The sequence below is a fragment of the Castanea sativa genome, chromosome 5 (genome assembly GCF_040712315.1).
Source record: "Castanea sativa cultivar Marrone di Chiusa Pesio chromosome 5, ASM4071231v1".
Classification (NCBI taxonomy): Eukaryota; Viridiplantae; Streptophyta; class Magnoliopsida; order Fagales; family Fagaceae; genus Castanea; species Castanea sativa.
The window spans coordinates 72,641,700-72,662,956 of record NC_134017.1 but is presented as its reverse complement, the minus strand read 5'-3'; the positions used below and the strand labels follow the sequence as shown (position 1 = coordinate 72,662,956).

At 35.6% G+C, this 21,257-nt stretch overlaps 1 protein-coding gene and 1 pseudogene across 1 annotated transcript; both read right to left on the bottom strand.

Annotated features, from left to right (window-relative positions):
- Positions 1 to 3,340: 3,340 nt before the first annotated feature.
- LOC142635746 (F-box protein CPR1-like) lies at positions 3,341 to 4,797 on the bottom strand. Its single transcript, XM_075809849.1, has 2 exons — positions 3,659 to 4,797; positions 3,341 to 3,395 (listed from the first exon to the last, which is right to left on the bottom strand). Exons 1-2 carry the CDS (start codon positions 4,795 to 4,797, stop codon positions 3,341 to 3,343), a joined length of 1,194 nt encoding a protein of 397 aa, XP_075665964.1.
- Positions 4,798 to 8,859: 4,062 nt separating this feature from the next.
- Positions 8,860 to 20,473, bottom strand: LOC142637215 (G-type lectin S-receptor-like serine/threonine-protein kinase RKS1; annotated as a pseudogene).
- Positions 20,474 to 21,257: the final 784 nt, after the last annotated feature.

The following is a 21,257-nucleotide window of genomic DNA, read 5'->3' as shown; positions in this document are numbered from 1 at the left end:
AAATAGTCTGCATTTATTTTGAAGAGTGCTTGGAATAGTAAAGACATATCAACTAGTAAAGGAGCTAATTCAATAAATGAAATGACAATTACTAAAATTGATGGGCGCTAATACCCCACACTGTTTGGATCTATGTACTAAAATGCCATTACAATGTAAGATTGACATCCTCTTAATCTACTTTATAGTCTACACTATCATTTTTGACATCCTCTTAATCTACTTTATAGTCTACACTATCATTTTCTTGTTGAAATCTAATATATATGATGTAAAATTATTGTATTATTTTCTTGTTGAAACATAATATGTATAATGTAAAATTATTTCGAGGATAATATGACATACGATACAATGGTAGTTTCTAGAACTTATGAAGAAATCACTACCATTTCCTTTAGCTACTTCATTTTCTATTAAGTGATTTTTGAAAATCAATACACCAAGAGTTAAATGTGTATGCTTCGTTTGGATAACTTTATTTATTATTATTTTTTTGAGATATTTACAATATGCTACAGATTTCGCAGTTCGAACTCTTTCCTTCTAAACCGCCAAATATTTTGTGCATGGGGAATTGCCAATTAACTTAATGAAGATCTTCACTAAAACATTAGGGCCTGCTCACACATTGTACTAAGATGCCAAAGTTGTAACTAAGGCAACTTTGACATCAGCAACTTGAGCCTCTACACAAAGACCTATTTTCTAAGTTCCATCCAAATGACTTATAATGGTACAGAACACAATAATCCTCCTTTATATCAAGCATATCAATTTGAAGCATTCTAAAGATGGGGAAGCCAAGGATTTGCAAAAAACATTAAAATTGAAATTAAGTAGCGATAATTCTAATACCAACCAAAAACCCTTACCTTGCAGTTGTACACTAAGAACTCCAATTATGTTTAAGAGTCAGATTTGGTGATAGGGAACGAAAAACTCCATCAAACAGAAAAACAGACAATAAAGAGTAAAGGCTTGTAGATACATGCCATACTATAGGAATACAATCGATAGTCATTCTCATTCCTCCACCAGCATACTCTCTAGCAAGTTCTTTATAAATATAAAACCAAAGCTTTTATCTAGCATGTTGTAAAAATTATAAGAGAGAGTATGAGAATGAAATACCCAAAAAGAAAAAAGAAAAAAAGCAAGTTAATGAACATCCACCCATAGGAGCATAAGAACCATGAAGTAATAAGAAGGCACTACAAGAACAATGGTGAAAAAATGCAACAAAAGACATTAATAGCTCCTCTTACTTGTTTAGCCTGAAAAATTTATGAAAGTGTGGATACAATTTTTATCATTCATCGCTAGGGTCCTCATATGCATACAGAAAAATATATAATCAAATTGTCAGAAAAGAACAGAGCATATGTACAAGCTAATAACTCTGACAATAAATGTACAAAAGAATTCATAAAAAAATTTGATGCATTGAATTGAACTCAACCTTAATTTTCCCATCTTTCCTTATCAAGACTAACTTGAAATCCTACTTATCCCCAAAATAATAATAATAATAACTTGAAATCCCTTTAAGAACAGCAAACCACAACTGTGTTCTTATCAACTTAGAGACAAAATCAAAGTTGAAATAAGACTCCACCTTTAAAATAGAAAGACAAGCTAGGAAGAAATTCTATAAGATGCCACCTTTAATTGATTTTATTTGGTAAGCAACTCATACGCATATGGACTCAAACCAATGACATCACCCACCACCCCATTCTTGGGATAGAATAAATTAATTCCATAAAAGACAACAAAGAATCCAACTCCCAATCTTCCACAGGTCTTTGAAAGTTCAATTTTCAATATTTAAAGCAACCTAAGTACACTGCCTGTGTACAGGATTGAAACTTGAGATGTTTCTCTTTTGAATAAAAGTCATTCACTTCCCCAATTTAGAAAACAGATACAGTAGGATTTTAAGAAAGCAAACCAGTCATAAATCTCAAGGCATCAACTACAAACTCATTTCCAAAAAGATGGTAGCCTGAAGGCTGATAGTTGTTTCCTAATTATAATTAGTACTTACACCCTTAATCAAAAGAAACTATCAGCATTAAATTTGAAAACTCTAGTAGGCATGCACTGCAGTCATGAATAACTACCACACAATTAATATGTAATAGTGTATTCACTAAACATGTAGGCACAATAAGACCCACTCACAGCATATGACACAACCAATCAACTATATTCCTCCACCAAAAAAACATTGTCATATTAGATATGCAACACTACTAGGACAATTAACTGCATAAGTTTCATAAAAACATTGGGAAGATGATAAAACAACTAAATTTTCTAGACGACATGAAGAATGATCTAGCTTCTCTTATATGTAGGTAGAAATGATCATACTTGACTATTTAACACGACAAATCAACATCAAAGAGCAGTATAGGGCCAGCCCTAGGCCTAGGCCACTCAAGCCACCGCTTAGGGCCCCTACTAGAGGAAGGCCCCAAATCTTAGGGGGAAAAATGATATTTTTGAAAAAAAAAATTGATATATAGAAAAAAAAAAAAGAATAGTTTTATATTTTTCCTCTACTTTGAAGAAATCCCAAAGAGTTGAGTAATGCTAGGGATAATACAATTTTAAATACACGGGTCTTACAAATAGAGTAATGCTACAGTTACAAACTATTTTACAACATTTTTACAAATTGTTATTATAGCCAACTTCTTATTGGTTCTCATCTAGACCCACTGATAACATTACTTTTTTATTTATCTATAATTATTTACCACATCATCAGTTTGTAAAAGTTTTTGTACAAAAATTTGTATCTCTAGCATTTTCCCTTACAAATATATATTTCACTAATTACAAGAAATAATTTAGATTGGAAAATGTTAGAAATATTATTAATTTTACTTAAAAACTTTACAAATTGATGTGGCAATAAATATGATATGTGGACATCAATAACCTATTAAACGCATTTTTGAATTTTTTTTTGTAATTAGTGATACATCTTTGTAAGTCTCATGTTATAAAATTTATAATATCTCTAACATCATTTATTCAAATACTTGTTTATTATCATTTGAAAGTTTTTTTTAGTAAAATTTGTTATAATTTTAGCATTTTCCCAAAAAAAAAAAAATTACAAAATGAAAGGAATATTTTTTTGTTATAATTTTTTTTAATATTAAATACTAGTTAAATATTATTTAAGTGATAACAAAAATGCCATATTTAATTATATCGTCTTAGGCCTCTAAATTTGTTAGGCCACCCTGGAGCAGTATTTATTACCTTTGAGAGATACAGTATAGGCCACAATCATCTATTTATCCTTCTTGCTTTCCATTTATCAATAAATCACTCCTTTCACCAATGGATTAAGATGTTCTGATGGGCTTTCATTCCTGGCATAGACAAAGTCGCATCTGCTACATGAAATTTTTTCATGAGTTAAAAAAATTATCCTAACAAATTACATGATCAAAAAATTATCCTAACAAATAAAATCCAAACGATCTCAGGTCCTGCACAAAAATTTCACAGAATTCTCCCCTATCATTCACAGCCACCACTTGTGTAAAAGAGATTTATGCAACTAAAAATGATGACACCATGACCAAAACAATTAAGCAAACAAAAAAAATTCATTAAACTGTCATTGTTTTACCTATTGTTCTTCTGCGTCGGATCAATCATATTATCACCATCAAGCAAAAGTAGACTCCCAACACAAGTCACCGTCTGAAACACCTCGGGAAGCTTAGGAATCTTAACCCTCTTGCGTATTTTCTTTTGTATATCATACCAAATAAGATATGTACGACACCTATGGGACTCCTCCATCAGAATCTTCTTCCTATTATTCTTGGAACACATTAGAGGCTTGCAATACTCAAAAGTTGAACCCACAACACCTTGCTCAATTTTATAAATCCAAGTCCAAGAACTCTCTTCCCCATATTCTTTCATCAACCAAACATCATTATACATCTCATCAACGATCACAATAAAACAGAGCTGTCCTTCTAATACTTCCAAACATGTCACACAAGAAGTGGGTGCTTTAATTGGCATTCTAATGACCCAGAATTTCTCCGTGGCAAGATCGAAAGCAACAATATTCTCCGGACTCTGCCCTTCCTCAGCCACTAACCAATGCAAAGCTCCATTCGAGAACACCGAGTCAGAACATATCGACCATTCCTTGTTTGGCCATTGATCTTCAATTTTTTTCCAACACTGTAACCTAATACTACATACCTTAACTTCAAACTCCTTTCCAGGCTTATCCATATTAAAAAATCTTACAACCCTCAAAACCTTATAGTCATCATTATGCTTATCATACCCGAATGCTAAACTAATAGGCCAAGAATTTGAAAAACCAGGAGGTTTCTCAATTGGCTCGCTAGGCAATTTCCTATACTTCCTTATCAATGGATTCCAAATCGCAATCTCTTCGCCCCATTGGTTATAAATGCAAACCAAACCATCGCAACAACTCAAGATGTCGGTAGACATAGTTGAACAATGCAGTGGCTGGTGAATTTCCAAAGGCTTGCCGAAGCGAATCTCGTCATGGAAACTGACAGAGAAGTAATCAAAGGGAATACAAGCGTTTTGTTCCTGGACAATGAGAGTGCGATCTGTGTTGGACTCAATAGAGCGATAGAGGTGCAGCTTGATGAAAGCTTGACCATTGATTAGGATGTACCATCGGTTGGAAACGCAGAGAAAGCGTACCAGAGATTTCACAGGTAATCGGGAGAGTATGTCGTTGATTATATCTAAAGGAAGATTAGACATCACTGGAAGTGACTGTAGTTGGAGCGGTGAGAGTTTAGAGGTTAGGGTTAATGAGAGTAGAAAGAAAGTGAGCATATAAAGGTTAACTGTTACTTGAAAGTGGCCTAAGGCAGCGGCGCACAGTGAAATAGTGTACGTGACTATGCATGTGTATGGTATAGTGGCACGGCTTAAAAGCCCATTTTTGGTATCTAATTAAGCCCCCTTACTTGGTGATTTGGGATGAGCTTGGTATCTAAGCCCATAACTAATAACCTTTTTTTGATTTCCTCCTCGAGTCAAGACGGTTGTTTTTTCTTTTCTGTTGCTTGTGTTTCTCCTCAAGAGTCAAGACAAGAGAAAACCCTGACAAAGAGTTTATGTATTTTCCAATTGCAATGGACACATCCAAGTTTCGAATTCCTCCTCCAAATTATTGAATTAGAAAAAAAAAAATTTATATATCAACCATACCAGAAGATATCAATAGGCTTCGCACAATTCATAAAATTAATGGTTTCCTTTTGATTGTAACACCCTGAAATCCAAATAAAAGAGTGGTATAATGCATTTAGTGTTCCTCTTTTAAATCCTTATGGTTAAACTTTGTAAATTTTCTCTAACTTTGTCAATTTGGATATCTAGCTTGGAATGCCAATGAAGTTTCAACTTTCAAGTCATCCCCATGGAACATATATTTCGCAACGAACTTTTGGTATTTACTATTTAGAAGTCACTTGATGGAAAAAGCTAAAAGGAGATGATAGTTATTTCATCACAAGGTCTGGACAATGCCATTTTGTGTAGTATTAGAGCATTAAATTTTAGATCTGAAAGCATAAAAAACTTAGTTTACCCAGGTTGATATTGCTAAAAATTTTCAGCAAACAATCGATCTCTCCGCCTCTCCACATGCCGCTGGTCTCTCTTCCTTTCTCTATGCCACCGATCTCTGAGCCCATTTTGTCGTGATTACCCATTATCAAAATTTATTTTGAATTTCTATGAGAGATATGTTCTTTTAAGACTTTTGGACTAAATAACTTTATTATTGGATGATTTATATGAATGATGTGTTTATTTTCTTATATTCTCTAACTTTATGTCATATGATCTAATTTTTTTGTTATAATTTATTAATTTACCTAAATGGAGTTTTTTTTTTAGTTTCTTTATATAATTATAATTTATAGTTTAATTAAATATTAAACCTACAACAATTCAACCAATGAACTAATCCTTTAATCAGGTCAACTTCCAATATGGTTTTGATAACTATGTTTAAAACACTGTCTTAAAAAAACAAAAACAAAAATCATTAAGAAAGCATTGTATATTTAGTTCTAGCTTTTTACCAAAAAATAAGTATGTATTGAATCAAATTCAAAGTGAACGAATATTTGCAAAACTGCGATTTTGCAGTTCTTCGACTTTTTCTGATTTTGAAACCAAACATTGAATGGTTGATATAATTATATAAACAATAAACAATAAAAAACAAATACTGTTGGATTATTTTGATAAAAATATTAAATTCTCTTTAACCATAATTGTTACGTTGATGGCTACATCATGAGTTTTTTTTTTTTTTTTGAATAGAAAATTTTTTTTTTTTTTTGAGAGAGAGTTTCAACCTATGGTTATATCATGAGTTTCTTTGTTACACAATTGAAATTTAAATATAATGCTAATAAATTCAAATAATTGTCAGTTTTATTCTCTTTATGAAAAACTTTATTTTTGAAAATTAAAACCTTCTATTATGATTTGGCTAATGCAAATACTATTGACTAAATGAATGTTAGTGGCTTAATGTATATGGCAATATTTCTTTGCCAAATACATTAAAACGTTTCCTTTCAAATGTCAATTTGCCATATACATTTAGTCATATGATATATGGGAAGAAGCTATGGCATTAATGTCATTGACCTTATTCGAACCACAAACAAAGCAATGCTATAAAGTTTCCCACTTAACTAAAAAATATTTTTTCCTTAAAAAAAAAAAAACTAAAAAATATGTTTCTTTGAGAAATTATTGTGTACTCTCGGAATACTATAAATCCGTACTCCCTCCTCCCACATGAATAGTAGGTCCCACTAATTATATTCATGGTGCGATCCACCATTTATATAAAAGGGGGGAGTATGCATTTATAGTACTCCGAGAGTATCTAATATATATATATATGTGTATATATATATATATATATATTTTTTTTTTTTTTTTGGTCGTGGTCAGCCCACTAATAATTTCCCACTAATTTTCCTATAAATATATAAATTTCTCTCTAGCCATCTTGAAAAATAACAGAGATAACAGAGAGTGGAGGAAAACTGAAATTCTCACTAATTGAATGAGTGTTACAAATGAATTAATTGAATAAAATTAGCAACTATATCTATTTATATACAATCAGAGGGCTGAGCTCTGCTCAAGGCGCGAAGCAAGCAACGTAACTGAGTTTCAACTAATAAACCAATCCCAACATGACAGCTGCAAGCCATAACAGAATCTTAGTTTCCGCTGCACATGTGACTCATATGTCTGTACTAAACAAAACTCCCCGTTTCATTAATCAAAACTCCCCGTTTCAACATTTCTTCTTTCCTCTGCTTCTTTCCTTTGCCGTTTTGCCTTTTAATCTATCTCACTTCTATCATTTTTAGCTTGTAAGCTACAAGCCTCATTGTCTTCAACACATCCCACTTGGTCAGCCAACTTTATTTGAGAAATTGCCAAATATATATTACAGAAATATAATGATCAAATCTTTTTCTTTTTCTTTTTTAAATGTATACAACCATACTTTCTACACAATATATTTCTGGGGCAAAAGAAAAGTATTATTGAGAGTTTCCTATCCTATAAGTGGTGTAAGCTTGAAGAATAATCAGTGAAGGTGGCCGAGTTGTTGTATCTCGGGAGCAGCACACATAATGTTTAGTCTACTATACCAAAAACTCCGTAGACCCATGTAATATCTCAGGACAGTAACTTGGTCCATGCCTCAACCCCGCTAATTTAAAATATATATGAATTAAAAGTAAATTACTTCTTTTTCTGAGATTACTATAAAGTATAATCAAGGTAACATCTCTCCACTATTCTCTAATTTTAAAATCTAATTTATGTGAATTTTAATAATTTATATGATATGTTGAATGTAATGAAATTCAATTTATCTATCAATTATTGTTAAAAGGAAACACAAATACTAAGCAATATATTTAATTTAATTTTTTTTATACGTTATCTTTTAATTTTAATTTTTTTTTTGAAAACGTTTTCTTTATAAAATTAATAACTCTTGTTTTAAATTAATTATATCATATACTAATTTGATGTTGCCCCCTGAATCAAATATTGATATAGATTTTATGTATTTTCGAAGGTGGCACTCAGACAGTTAAACTTCGGATAATTCAGAAGTGTCAAGTTATTATTTGATTAATTCTATATCTAAAATTCAAGAACTTGCTTCACATGTGTGCTTTCCATGGGCATAAATTGTTCCGTTTTGATTAAAACACACTGAAATCCAAATTAATCAGTAGTCTAATAATAATAACAATGCATTTAGCTTTCCTCTTTTAAATCTCCATGGTTAAACTTGGTATATTGTTTGAAAAACCAATCAAATTTTCTCCATGAAACATATATATGCCGTTAACTTTTGGTATATTATTTCCGGAAAGCAAGTAATAGAAAAAGCTAAAGGAAATGGTAGTGATTTTATCATGATTTATAAAATGGGAATGGTCAAAGAACTAAAAATATTAGGTCTAGTTTTTGGTTTTTGGTTTTTTAGCAGTTATTGACCTGATCAGTGTTTGATAACCAGTTGAACTGGTTGGTCTGAATTTTAAAACAATGAATTTTATCCAAGTCTTAGACAATACCATTTTGTATAATATTATATATTATCTTCTTTTTTTGTAATGATTTTACAAAATATACATTATGTTCAATTGATCATACAAAAAAAATTTGTAATGTAGAGTAAACTTAGAGGAACTCAATCATTTATTGGAAACTTATAACGATGTATTAGTACACTATTACAAATAGTGTGGGGTTTTAACGACCGTCAATTCTAGAAAGTGTAATTTCATTTACAGAATTAGATGCTTCACTAGTTGATTTGTTAGTACCCTTCACAATAAATGCAGGCTATTTTGGAGAAGGAAGAGGTGTGTCATTACCCAACATAAAAACAACTGTTGACATGGTTGGCCGGTCAGTTGCATGTTCTTGCACGCACAAAAGCCCAATTTGAATGCATCTCAAAACTTCATTACCAAGGTATGTCTCAACTAGTGACCGGTCGACCATTTTAATGGCATTGTCTTCTCTCCATATGTCCCAAACCTGAAGACAAGATATTTTTCATGTTAAGCTCAACAATATAGGCTTAATTTTGTAGTTATTGTTCGCATATGTACTTACATGTCCAATCAAATTTGAGGAAGGACCATCATGATCATAAGTACTATTCCTTTTACCAGTAATGATCTCTAGTAGCAATACCCCAAAGCTATATACATCAGACTTTATTGAAAATAATCCTTGCATTGCATACTCAGGTGACATATAACCACTGCAGTTGCACAATGAAAAGGATGGTATTGAGCCTTAACATAAAATGATCAAAGATAGCCCTTTAAGCACTAAAATACATGTGACATTTGAAGTAACACAATATGAAAACAAATTGCAAAGATATTCTTAATATTTTTCTTACAAAGGCATGTAGTTTGTACTCTCCTTAGATATAAAAATAGTAGTCAAGTAGTTGTTTAAAAAAGTATATCTTTGTTTTTTAGCACACTTACTATGTTCCAACGACGCAATTTGTATTAACTTCAATTTGGTCCCCTCCAACAATTCTAGCCATACCAAAATCTGAAATTTTTGGATTCAATGCATTGTCAAGTAAAACATTGCTGGCCTTTAAATCTCTATGGATAACTCTTAATCTTGAGTCTTGGTGAAGATATAAAATCCCTCGAGCAATTCCACAAATAATCTCAAATCTCTTTCCCCAATCTAAACATGACTTTTTTGTTTCATCTAAATCAAGAAATGAGAACTTGGATTAGATTACATTGCCTTTGTCATTACTTGCTTACGTTTATAATCTTCCTACTAAGAACAGATATGTTTTTAATGGGAGGATCATTTCTAGTGACAATGGGATAAGTTAATGTGAAATAGACGACATACCAAAAATGAAAGAATCCAAGCTTTTATTTGGCAAGTACTCATAGATCAACATCTTCTCGTCTTTGTGAATGCAACATCCTAAAATTCTCACAAGGTTCCTGTGTTGGAGTTTAGCAATTAGTGCAACTTCAGTTTTGAATTGTTCTATTCCTTGTCCAGAGCATTTTGATAGTCTTTTTATTGCGATTTCCATTCCATTTTGAAGCAAACCCTGTAATTAAAGTTCAAATATCATTTTGTCATAGTGCACAATTGTTGAAAAATACTCAACTTTGTGAATTATTTGGGCAAGTCCAATCTTATATAACGAATTCAACCCAATGAATAACCGTAAACATTCATGAGGGAATTTCTAATGCATTAACACGCTTGGATAAGATTATGTAAATTCTGGGACTCATTCACTGAGACTACCTTGTAAACTGGGCCAAAACCACCTTGGCCAAGCTTGTTAGTAATAGAGAAGTTATCTGTAGCTACAATAATGATTCTTAGATCAAATAATGGCAAATTTGAATTTCTTCTGGTTCCATCGAGGTCCCTTCTACTTGGAGAGTCTTCAAAGTATGGTAAAGTGGAGTCAGCGCTATATGAATATAAGCTATTCCTCTTCCCTGTCATAAAAAAAGTAAATGATAATGCTAGTAACCATATTTGTCCAATTATAAATCCTCACACAAAAGCCTAATTTAATAAAACTGAGACACACAGTAAAATAAAATAATGAAACAGAGGAAAAATTGAAGTTTATAATTTTTTGTTTATGATTGACTGGAAATCCCATTTGGTTAAAATGCACTTTCTAAGAAGTAAGTGCTTATGGGTGATGAAAATTCCTCAGGCCTACTGATAGGGCTGGAGAAAATCCTTAATGTCAAGAATTGACTGGGCCATTTATGGAAGGGGTGAAAAAATATCCATGTGATAATGGACACCCTGAAGGTGTTATCGATCCCTAACTTTGTCCACAAGGTGGTGATACATACATGTATTTGTGAATGTGGGTCCATTAGACTAATTGTAGGAGTGCATAGCATGGTTGGTTTCTATGAAAGGGTCGTGTATGTGTGTAGTTGGTGTCCATACGGCTAGCACTAGAAGATCGAAGTACGATGATGAGAAATAATAGGAGCCAACAACTAAGTTGTGTGTGAAATAATAGGTGCCTTTAGTATTTGAGTTTATCTACTAATATACTATTGTCATATTAAAGTTAGAATTTGGTATTTGGTATTCTTATTGTTATCTTTTACTTATTGCAACGTTAGAGTTTATTTTCAATTGTTAGGTCCCCTAATAGTTTGGGTAGTTGAGTCATTATAGGTTATAGTTGTGGGCAGTTTCTTGTTTTTAGATTGTAAAATTGGCCAAGTTTTTTTTTTTTTTTTTTTTTTTTACAAGATAGAATTATACTCTAGTATAATATATGTGTATATGCATGTAAAGCTCCCCATTGAATACTTGAACCCCGATCTTTACCTCCCACACTCCATAAGAAATTATACTTATGAAGTGATTATCACACTAAAGGTGCACGGTAGTAACTAGCCAACTATTATTGAATAAGGAGATTGGAGAAGATTAATCGAGTTGGATCGATTCCACCCATTCTTTTAAAAACTCTTACATATTGTTAGAGTAATCTTGTGAGCATCTGTTCACTAGCCTTATAAATAAAGCAATAAGGGAAGAAGAAACCACTATAAGCAAACAAGAGTAAGAACTTTTCTTACTTATTTTCTTCCTCATTATCAACAAATACACAACCGAGACCACAAGAAGAAACAATACAGCAACGGAAACTCCCAGAATTGCCAACATCCTCTTTTTTCTATTAAGATCATTTTTCTTGGCATATTCATCTGAGGGGGGGAAAAAAGAAGAGGAAATGTTATTCATAATGGCATCATAAATTTGAGAAGTTAATTGAACATAAATAGTCACCATTGATGTAGTTTTACAGGAAAAGGAGAGCAGAGATGAAGGGAAAATATCTTATTCTCTTTTGAAGAAGAAAACTTATAAAAATGAAAAACTAAACAGAAACCATAAACCTATCCTCACAACAACAATGTTGAGTGCCATATGTGATTCTCCTATTGAAAAAAAAAAAAAAAAAAAAAAAAAAAAAAAAAAAAAAAAAAAAAACAAACAAACAAACAAACAACCAAATCAAACCACAAACCTTTTTTTTTCCAAAAAAAAACAATGTCAAATGGCAAGAGCTCTCCTTTATAGGGAAAACCAAGGCATGTTTGGTACTGATGTTTAAATAACAGTTTTTGTTGTTTAAATAACAGTACACATATTTCTACAACACTTAAGCAATATACTAGAAATTTCTTACCAAACGGGACCCTAATCTTCCAATCTCCCTCGCTTATTAATGTAACTAAGTGTGGGGGTATTTTAATAAAAATAAAAATATTTGTAATTTAATTCTCCATTAATTATGCTGTTAAATTTTTATTTTGAATTTTGACGATGGAGATTTAGTTGAAATTCTCAACATATTGACATAAAATGCTAGGGATTAATAAAGGTTGTAGAGACAGAACTTTCATACCATGTTAGGAAAGGTACTGTGACATAAACTTGGCACCATGTTAGAATAAGATAATATTAGGGGTACACAACATTGAGCCTATTTATTAAAGGGTACAAAATATATTTCACAAATAAAATTTTATTTCTAGCATCTGATAGTCATGGGATACAAAGTGTCACATAATTTAAATGATATGAGCTAGAAAATGGATCTATTTCAAATATAAATAATCATTTTCAACAATATAAATTAAGGGTGTACACAAGTTGGGTCAAGTTGGGTTTGGGCTCAACCTGACTTGACTCAATCCCCATTGGTTGCAGAACAGAGATCCTATCATCAACTGAAAGTATCAAGGGATCGGATCAAGTTGGATTTTGAACAAGTTAAATCAGTTTCGGTTGAAACTAAGAGAGGGGGCAAAAATCGAGATTCTAATAGATCTTCATTGGAGATCTCGTGATCTCCACCTGATCTAGACGAAGAACTCTTCAGAAATGGGTGGAGGAGAGGGCTTTTGGTTAGATTGGCTGAAGAACTCGAATCAAATTTGTTAGATCTCATCTCCCAAAACCACCATTGACCACCATAGTAATCGAATCGGTTGAAGTTCGGGTTGGACGGCTGTTACGTCAGTCCGAATAGATGGTTGACAACCTTGGAATGACAATAGTAGAGCGAAAGATGCATGTTGAATTAGGATTCCTAATACAATTTCGACTAAAATAACATAATAGACATGAACTTTGACTAAATAACACAAAAGGTTTGGACTTTAGCTATATTTATAGTACATATGACATAACTTACAATTTGGGTTGTAGGGACTTTTCAATGTTTTCATTGCTCTTGTTAGGTTGTGGTAAAAAAGGGAAGCATCAATATTCTATTCACCTTATTAAATAAAAAAGATTAAAACTCCAAAGCACAAAATTTTACATCACTAGCATTAGGCATTAATTTTAAAGGAAATTAAAAATTTTAACATGAACATATATATTTGAGAATCAACATGAAGTTGAAAAAATAAACTAGTAGATTAAACACTATAAAGAACAAAAGAGTACCTTGTGTAACTGCATCCACACGTATGTATAAATCTTGTCCTGCATCTGAATATATTCTTGCATCCACCAATTCCCCATGCCATGTCAAGCATCCAATCCTTTCCTCTCTCTCATCTGTACTTGCATAAGCAGTACAAGAACAATTCTTAAGACACTCCTACTCACACTTTTGTAAACTCAAACTCATGTTCACATGTGCTATTGAAGTATCTGGCACCTTCAGATGTTCCACTTTCACAAACCCTTCTCCGTCATTGCATATGGACACTCCTTGCTTCTTCCTTAGGCAACCACCCGACCCATCTCTTAAGTACCAATCACGAGATGACTTGGGTTCAAACCCAGGAAAACATGTGCACTCGAACTTGACTCCATTGTACGGGTTACAATAACTATTTGGACCGCAACTTGAATACTTATCACAAAACTCTTGAGGGGCAGACCAATATTCGACCCATCTAGTGTCATGCCAAGAGGACCACTGAACTATTCCTGATTCATCTAGCACTGCTTTAGAGAGAAACTCAAGGTTAACTAAACTAGACATAATGGTGATTTCATCCTGATTATTCACAAAGCTATTGTTGAAGGTTAGATCTGTTGACATTCTTGGTATTCCGCTCCATCTTAAGCCGGTCCAAGATCCAAGACGCCATAATGGAGTTTGACCCCTATATAAGTACATCTGAGGGTACCCAATTGGAACAATTCGACATGAGCAGGTGCCAGTTCCTGGATCATCTTTGGACTTCCAAGATGTTAGGAACCGATTCAACCCGGTTCGCCGGTCCAACCCAAGTTTCATAGACGGAAGTATAGTATTGGTGGGATAATCAAAACTTTGCCATGCAACATGTTGCCTATCTTGTTGAATCAAAACAAGATTTCCTACATCTAAAAGCTTAGCCATAGAATTATTTATGGATGAGATAGAAAAAGAAATATTGGTGGACCAAATGGGAATGGTTTGGTTTTGGGTGTGGAGTACAAGATTTCCCTGATCGTTGATGGAGAGGACCCCAGAGGTATCATTGAGAGGATTGTCTCTATTTGCAACCCACACAACAGTTTGTTCGGTAATTTGGTAATACCAAATTCCAACGTAGCGGCGGTAGGAATTGCCAAGTCTGAAAAAACCAAGTGCAAAGGTTTTTTTTATTTGAGACTAGAATTTGACCATCCTTGATGGGTTGGTTGGGTGTTATGATGTCAAGGGAAGTGCAATTTCGGAAAAGAAGGGAGAGAAGAAATAATGTATTCAAGAACTCTTTAGCGGGATTCATGATTTTTCTTATGAAGAGTAAAGGTTGTGGCTGGTATTGAACATGATATATAGCCATATATACTGAAGTCTTGGAGGTAGCTTCCTTTTATTTATTAATTATGCTTTTTAATTTTATAGTTTTTTTTTATATATACATAATAAAACTTCAACTTATGAGTTGGACTTTATAATTATTTTTTTATAATCAAGTCTAAGATATCAATTCATCTCGGAGAATGTTAAACTATAACATTATATATTGAATTTTAGTGTAGACGAGATTTCAACTTCGACAACTAAAAACTACCTAATTGCATTCCTCCATTCTATAGATTTTAGTAAGGTCTGACAGAATGACTTTGTATATCATTCCTCCATTGACTTGCACTATTTATATCCATGAATGTCCTTTATTTTTCCGAGGCAAGTAGCTATAGTTATTAAAGAGTTAAGCTAGTGTCACATAAAGTGACATAACTTGTACCATAACTCGCCCACATGGTGAGTTGAGTGATAGAAAAGTGATAGTAGGTATATGTGAGAACACCTTTTTACCACTCAGAACTTGCCACATTATGTGGTAAAACCTTGTACCACGACTCGTCACGCGGACAATTTGAGGCACAAGTTGTGCCACGAGCACAGCTTGTTATTAAAAAGTCCCACAGGGGAATTGGAGACAACGCCATGACAAAGACACACAACGCGCAACTTTAATTGACAAGTTCAGCTCAAGAGATGAAAGCCAAGACAAAGACACACAACGCTCATCATAATTAACACGTCCAATTCAAGAGATGAAAGCCAAGACAAAGACACACAACGCGCATCTTAATTAACATGTTCAACTCAATTAGCATGGTCAAGAGTCATGTATTAATTTTTTTTTTTTTTTGGAGAAAAATAGTCATGTAATTTAGTTGATACATTCTAAAGTTTTCAATGAAAGTATTCAAAATTTAAATGGCAGAAATACCTTTTTCATCCCTATATTTTGACTCTATTCCTGTTTTAGTCCCTACTTTTTTATTTAACCGCTTTTAATCCCTAAATGAAAAAAAAAAAAAAAAATTCTATTTTGGTCCTTACCGTTACTCACTTAACATAAATATCCTATATGGTAAATGGAGTACACTATTGGTGCAATAAATGTTAACCCGTCCATTAAAATAACATTTTATCATCCATTTGGCAACCAAACAAATTTTTTAGTTTCACAACAAAAATAAAATAAATTCAGATAAGCAACCAACCAAATTTTTTATGTCAATCCTAAGATCTAAACATTTTTCACAAACCCAACAAATCCCCTTATACACAAACCCAACAAATTCTCTATCACAAACCCAAAAAATTTCCTTTCACAAACCCAAAAAATTTCATTTCACAAACCCATAATATACCTTCTCAAATTTGTCAAAAATCGAAAACAAATACAGCAAACCCAAGATCGGCTTCAGATTCAACCCCAAGATAGAGAGAGAGTGAGATGAGAAAGTGAGGAGAGAGAGGATTCACATTCAATCTCAATTGGGCATCAGATCTACTTTGATACCCACACCACACACTCCGTACCAAGGTTGTCAAAATCGGGATCCTACGTAGGATCGTGGAAGGTAGGTAGGATCGGATTGTGGATCGTAAGATCCTACTGATTTTCAGATTTTAAGCAAAAAACCTATTGATAGTGACTTTGTATATTATATAATCACTTAAAATATGAATCCATCCATTTAAAAAAAAATTGCATCATAAAATGTAATTTGCACGCACTATATCGTTCTTATGTCATTCTAACGAAGAAAAATATATTTAACTTTTGACATGATGTAGCTAAAAAGTTCAATACATGTTTAATTAGCAACTAAGTACCAAAATATTATCCACACATATGGAAAATGTTTTCCAAATTCTAAGTTTCAAATCCAAAATAAGTTAGGCTAGTTAGCATATAAAAACTAGCTAACTACAATTTTACAATATGTAATTCAAAAGAGAATTTTCAATCTAAGGTAAACTAGCTAATTAAATAATGAAGATCATATTTTATAATTTTTCAAATTTTACTTAATTTAGTTAAAAAAATAGAAAAATAAAAACCTTAAAAGCTTTGTCAAAATCATATACACAACACAACAATATGGAATCAAGCTATCAAAGTACAAATAAGTGATAAACTACTAATACAAACTACCAAAGCAAATTACCAAAAAGCTTAAAGGCAGCTGTAGGGGTATTGGGCCCAATAGCATATGAAGGATGGCCCAACGAAGTATTTTGGGCTGGAAACCCAAAATCCGAAGACATCAAAATGGCCGTGGACTATTTACATATCCAAACACGTCCGAGGAGTAGATTTGTCCTCGGATTTCAAGGCCGAGGACATAGAAAGAGAAGTTTGGTATCCCTGGGTTATATTATAATGAGTCCTACAATTATGGGGATGCACGGTATACGTGGAGGGCGAGAGAAAGAACGGTGGAATGTCTAAAAATAAAGCTGCTACCACCGCCCATACATTAAAAGCTCTGTAAATTGATACACTGACTGTATAGATGGAAGGATGGGACCTGAACATCGAGCTTGGAACTTGGTCCCTAATCCCAGCGGGCTTTAGGGAAGAATGGATGGGACAAGTATCCAAAAAGGGGGACTTTTCTGAGTAAAAGAGATAGAGCCAATAGTAAATGATAATCAACACTTGTATCCAAACTTGAGAAATATCATTAGAAACCATCCTCGGACACAATCCGAGGACGATTTCTCAGTCTTACTCTTTGCAAACGATTCTTTGTTCTGTTCTATTGGGCCCAAAGCCCGTTCTTTTTGTAATTGTCTAAACCATCCTTGAAATCTAAATTACAAGCCCATCCTCTACAAATTCATTGTAAAGAAAGGTCTTTCAAGCCCATTTTTCTCCCAGTCGTAGTTTGGGAACTTGAATTGTGTCCTTACAATTGGCGCCGTCGTGGAATTTAGTCTTTAAGGAAGTTTAGGACATCATGGTAGGATCGGGACCACAACGCGGTGCGGAGTCCGTGGGCTCTCGCGTGAGGATCTCTCCTTGCATCCCGATCACGGAGAGAACCGAGAGGGAAGTGTACATACTACACATACCATCGAAGTGCAAGTCATTCGCAAGGAGGAAGCGAGCTCCTTATGAAAGAAATGCCGGGGCCATGCAGAAGGAGATTGACGGCCTAAAGAGGAGATTGCGCCACGAGAGGCGAAGGAGAACTCCTCCGACCTCGACCCCTCTTCGGAAGGATCCGAGGATGACAATTACGGGCAAAGATCCGAACTCCCCCGAGGTGAATATGCCTCTTCCGAAGAAGACAATCCGCATGGGAGACGTGGCGAGAGACTACCCCACCAGGGGCTTAGGAAATGACGCAATGGGAAGAGCATTGCACCAAATCTCCGGAGTCACCCTTCGCGCGCATTGGAAGAAGGAAGGTTGCCTCGGCGCTTCACACAACCGGCCTTCACTCTTTACAATGGTCGGACGGATCCCCGTAGAGCACGTAAGCCACTTCAACCCGTAGAATGGCGGTGCATTCCGGGAATGAAACTTTGTTATGCAAGATTTTTCCTTCTAGCCTAGGGCCCGTAGCCATGAGATGGTTTGACGGCTTGCGAGCTCCATTGATTCTTTCAAAGAGCTTACTAGGGCATTTGGTTCTCGCTTTATCACGTGCGGTAGAGTTCCTCGTCCATTGGATTCTTTACTATCCATGGCCATGAGGGAAGGGGAAACCCCGAAAACATATTCGGACCGGTGCGGGAAATGTTCAACGAAATTGACGGAGACTTTGACGATGTAGCAATAAGGACCTTCAAGGTCGGCCTACCAACGAGCATGACTTGAGGAAATCCTTAACGAAGAAACTGTCGTAAGCGTACGTCGGACCGATGGATCGCATCGACGAGTACAAAAGGGTTGAGGAAGATCGGCGGCGGGGAAAGGGCAAGGCGAAGGTTATCCCACAAGAAAGGAGGGATTTCGGGTCGGACCGATACAACAACAATAGGCCTACGCGGGATTTTTCCGGGCGGTGGCCACATACCCCCACAGTGGTCAACACCGTCTTCGTGGAGCGGTGCAGCAGTCGTTGGAGAAAATAAGGCATGAGCCTTTTTTCAAATGGCCAAATAAAATGGCGGGGGACCACTTTGAGACGCAACCAAAATCTCCATGCCATTATCACCGAGAGAGAGGTCATACCACCGAGGACCGTCGCACTTTGTGGAATCATCTCGGAACAATTGGTTAAAGAGGGAAAGCCGGCAGCTTTCGTACCAACCCAACGGGCGAGGGAAACCAATCGGGAGTGGCAAACCACGACGGTCCTTCATCCGTACCTCCTGCTAGGCACTATCAACGTCATTTTTGCGGCACCAGTAGGACCGGCTCGGCTCCTTTCGGGGTAATGTCGCGATTGCTCGAACATTGGCCGAGGAGTCACGGGATCAGCCGAAGAGGATCAAGGCAAGTATCCCGGTCCACTAAGTTTCTCCGAAGAGGACAAGATGGGGACCATCCGGCCTCGTGATGATGCCTTAGTGGTAACCACTCGAGTGGGAACTATGATGTAAAAAGGGTAATGGTTGATCAAGGTAGTGGTGCGTATATCATGTACCCCGACCTATTTAGAGGCTTGAAGTTAAGAGTTGAAGATCTTATGCCATATGACTCACCCTTGATAAGCTTCGAAGGGAAGGCTGTCGTTCCAAAGGGACATTAGACCGCTACGTGCAATCGAATGTCCGGAGGTAGTAGACGTAGATTTCATCGTGGTCGATGCCTACTCTCCCTATACGGCTATTGTGGCGAGACCTTGGCTGCATGCGTTAGGGGCTGTTTCCTCAACCTTGCATGTCAAAATCAAATTTCATTCCTGGAGATCGGGTGGTGGAGTTACTTGGGAGTCGGCCGTGGCTCGACGTGTGTCACGGCTGCAAGTGCTGCGTCGACCGAACCGGTACTCCCGTCCTCGGCTAACGGTGAAGCATAGCAATCAAAGTCTCTTCCCATAGCCGAGGTAGATGAAGCAACGTGTGAAGAATTGGAGAAAATTATCATAGACAATGATCCGAAAAGTTCTTCCGGGTTGAGTTCAATTGCCGTTGGAAGAGAAGACGGAGCTGATTTTATTTTTAAAGAAAAATATGGATGTATTTGCTTGGAACGCGTATGAGGCCCCGGGGTTGATCCGAACTTCATATGTCATCATTTAAGGGTCAATCCAAATGTAGTGCCGAGGAGGCAACCACCTCGGAGGTCCTCGAAAGGAACATTCGGAAGCCGTCGAAGAGGAAGTGCTCAAACTCAAAGCGGCGGGGCTATCAAAGAAGTGTTTTATCTGAATGGTTAGCCCATACCGTGGTGGTGAAAAAGAAGAATGGGAAGTGGAGAGTATGTGTAGATTTCACGTGATTTAAACAAGGCTTGCCCAAAGGACTCATTCCGATGCCTCGGATTGATCAACCGGTTGACGCTGCGGTGGACATCCTCGGATGAGTTTTCTTGATGCTTTCCAAGGTTATCACCGGATACCTTTAGCCGTTGAGGACCAGAGAAGACAACATTCGTCACTCCTACGGGAAATTATCATTATAAGGTAATGCCTTTTGGCTTGAAAAACGTGTGGGCTACCTACCAAAGGATGATGACGAGGATGTTTGAGGCACAGACTAGGAAAAAATATTGAGGTATACGTGGACGATATGGTAGTAAAGAGTAAAGAAGTTTCTGCACATCCGGAAGATCCGAGCAACACTTTTCGAAGCTAAGAGAGTATAAATTGCGGCTCAATGCCTCTAAATGCTCTTTCGGTGTGGGGTCGGGCAAGTTTCTAGGATATATGGTGACTCACCGAGGAATTGAAGTGAATCCTTTGCTCGGGTTAAGGCAATAAGCAGCTTACACCCACCTCGGAATCCTAAAGAGGTGCAAAGACTAACGGTATGACCGTCGCTCTCAACCGATTTATATCTCGGTCCGCGGACGGATGCGGGCCTTTCTTTCGGTTATTAAATAAATGGAAGGGTTTTGAATGGACCGAGGAGTGTGCAACGGCCTTTCCAACGGCTAAAAGAATATCTCTCGCGACCACCGGTTATGTCTCGACCGAGAGGTTGATGAGATTCTCGTTTGCATATATTGCGGTGGCTAAACATGCGGTTAGTCCGGTTCTTATCCGAGATGACAATAACATCCAGAGCAGGTGTACTATGTAAGCAAATCTGCGTACGAGGCCGAGCCGAGTTATTTGCCACTTTGGAAAAAGCTATCTTGGCGTGGTACATGCTACACGAAGACTTCCCCATTACTTCCGGTCTCTCATACGGTTGTTGTTCTTACACAACTCCC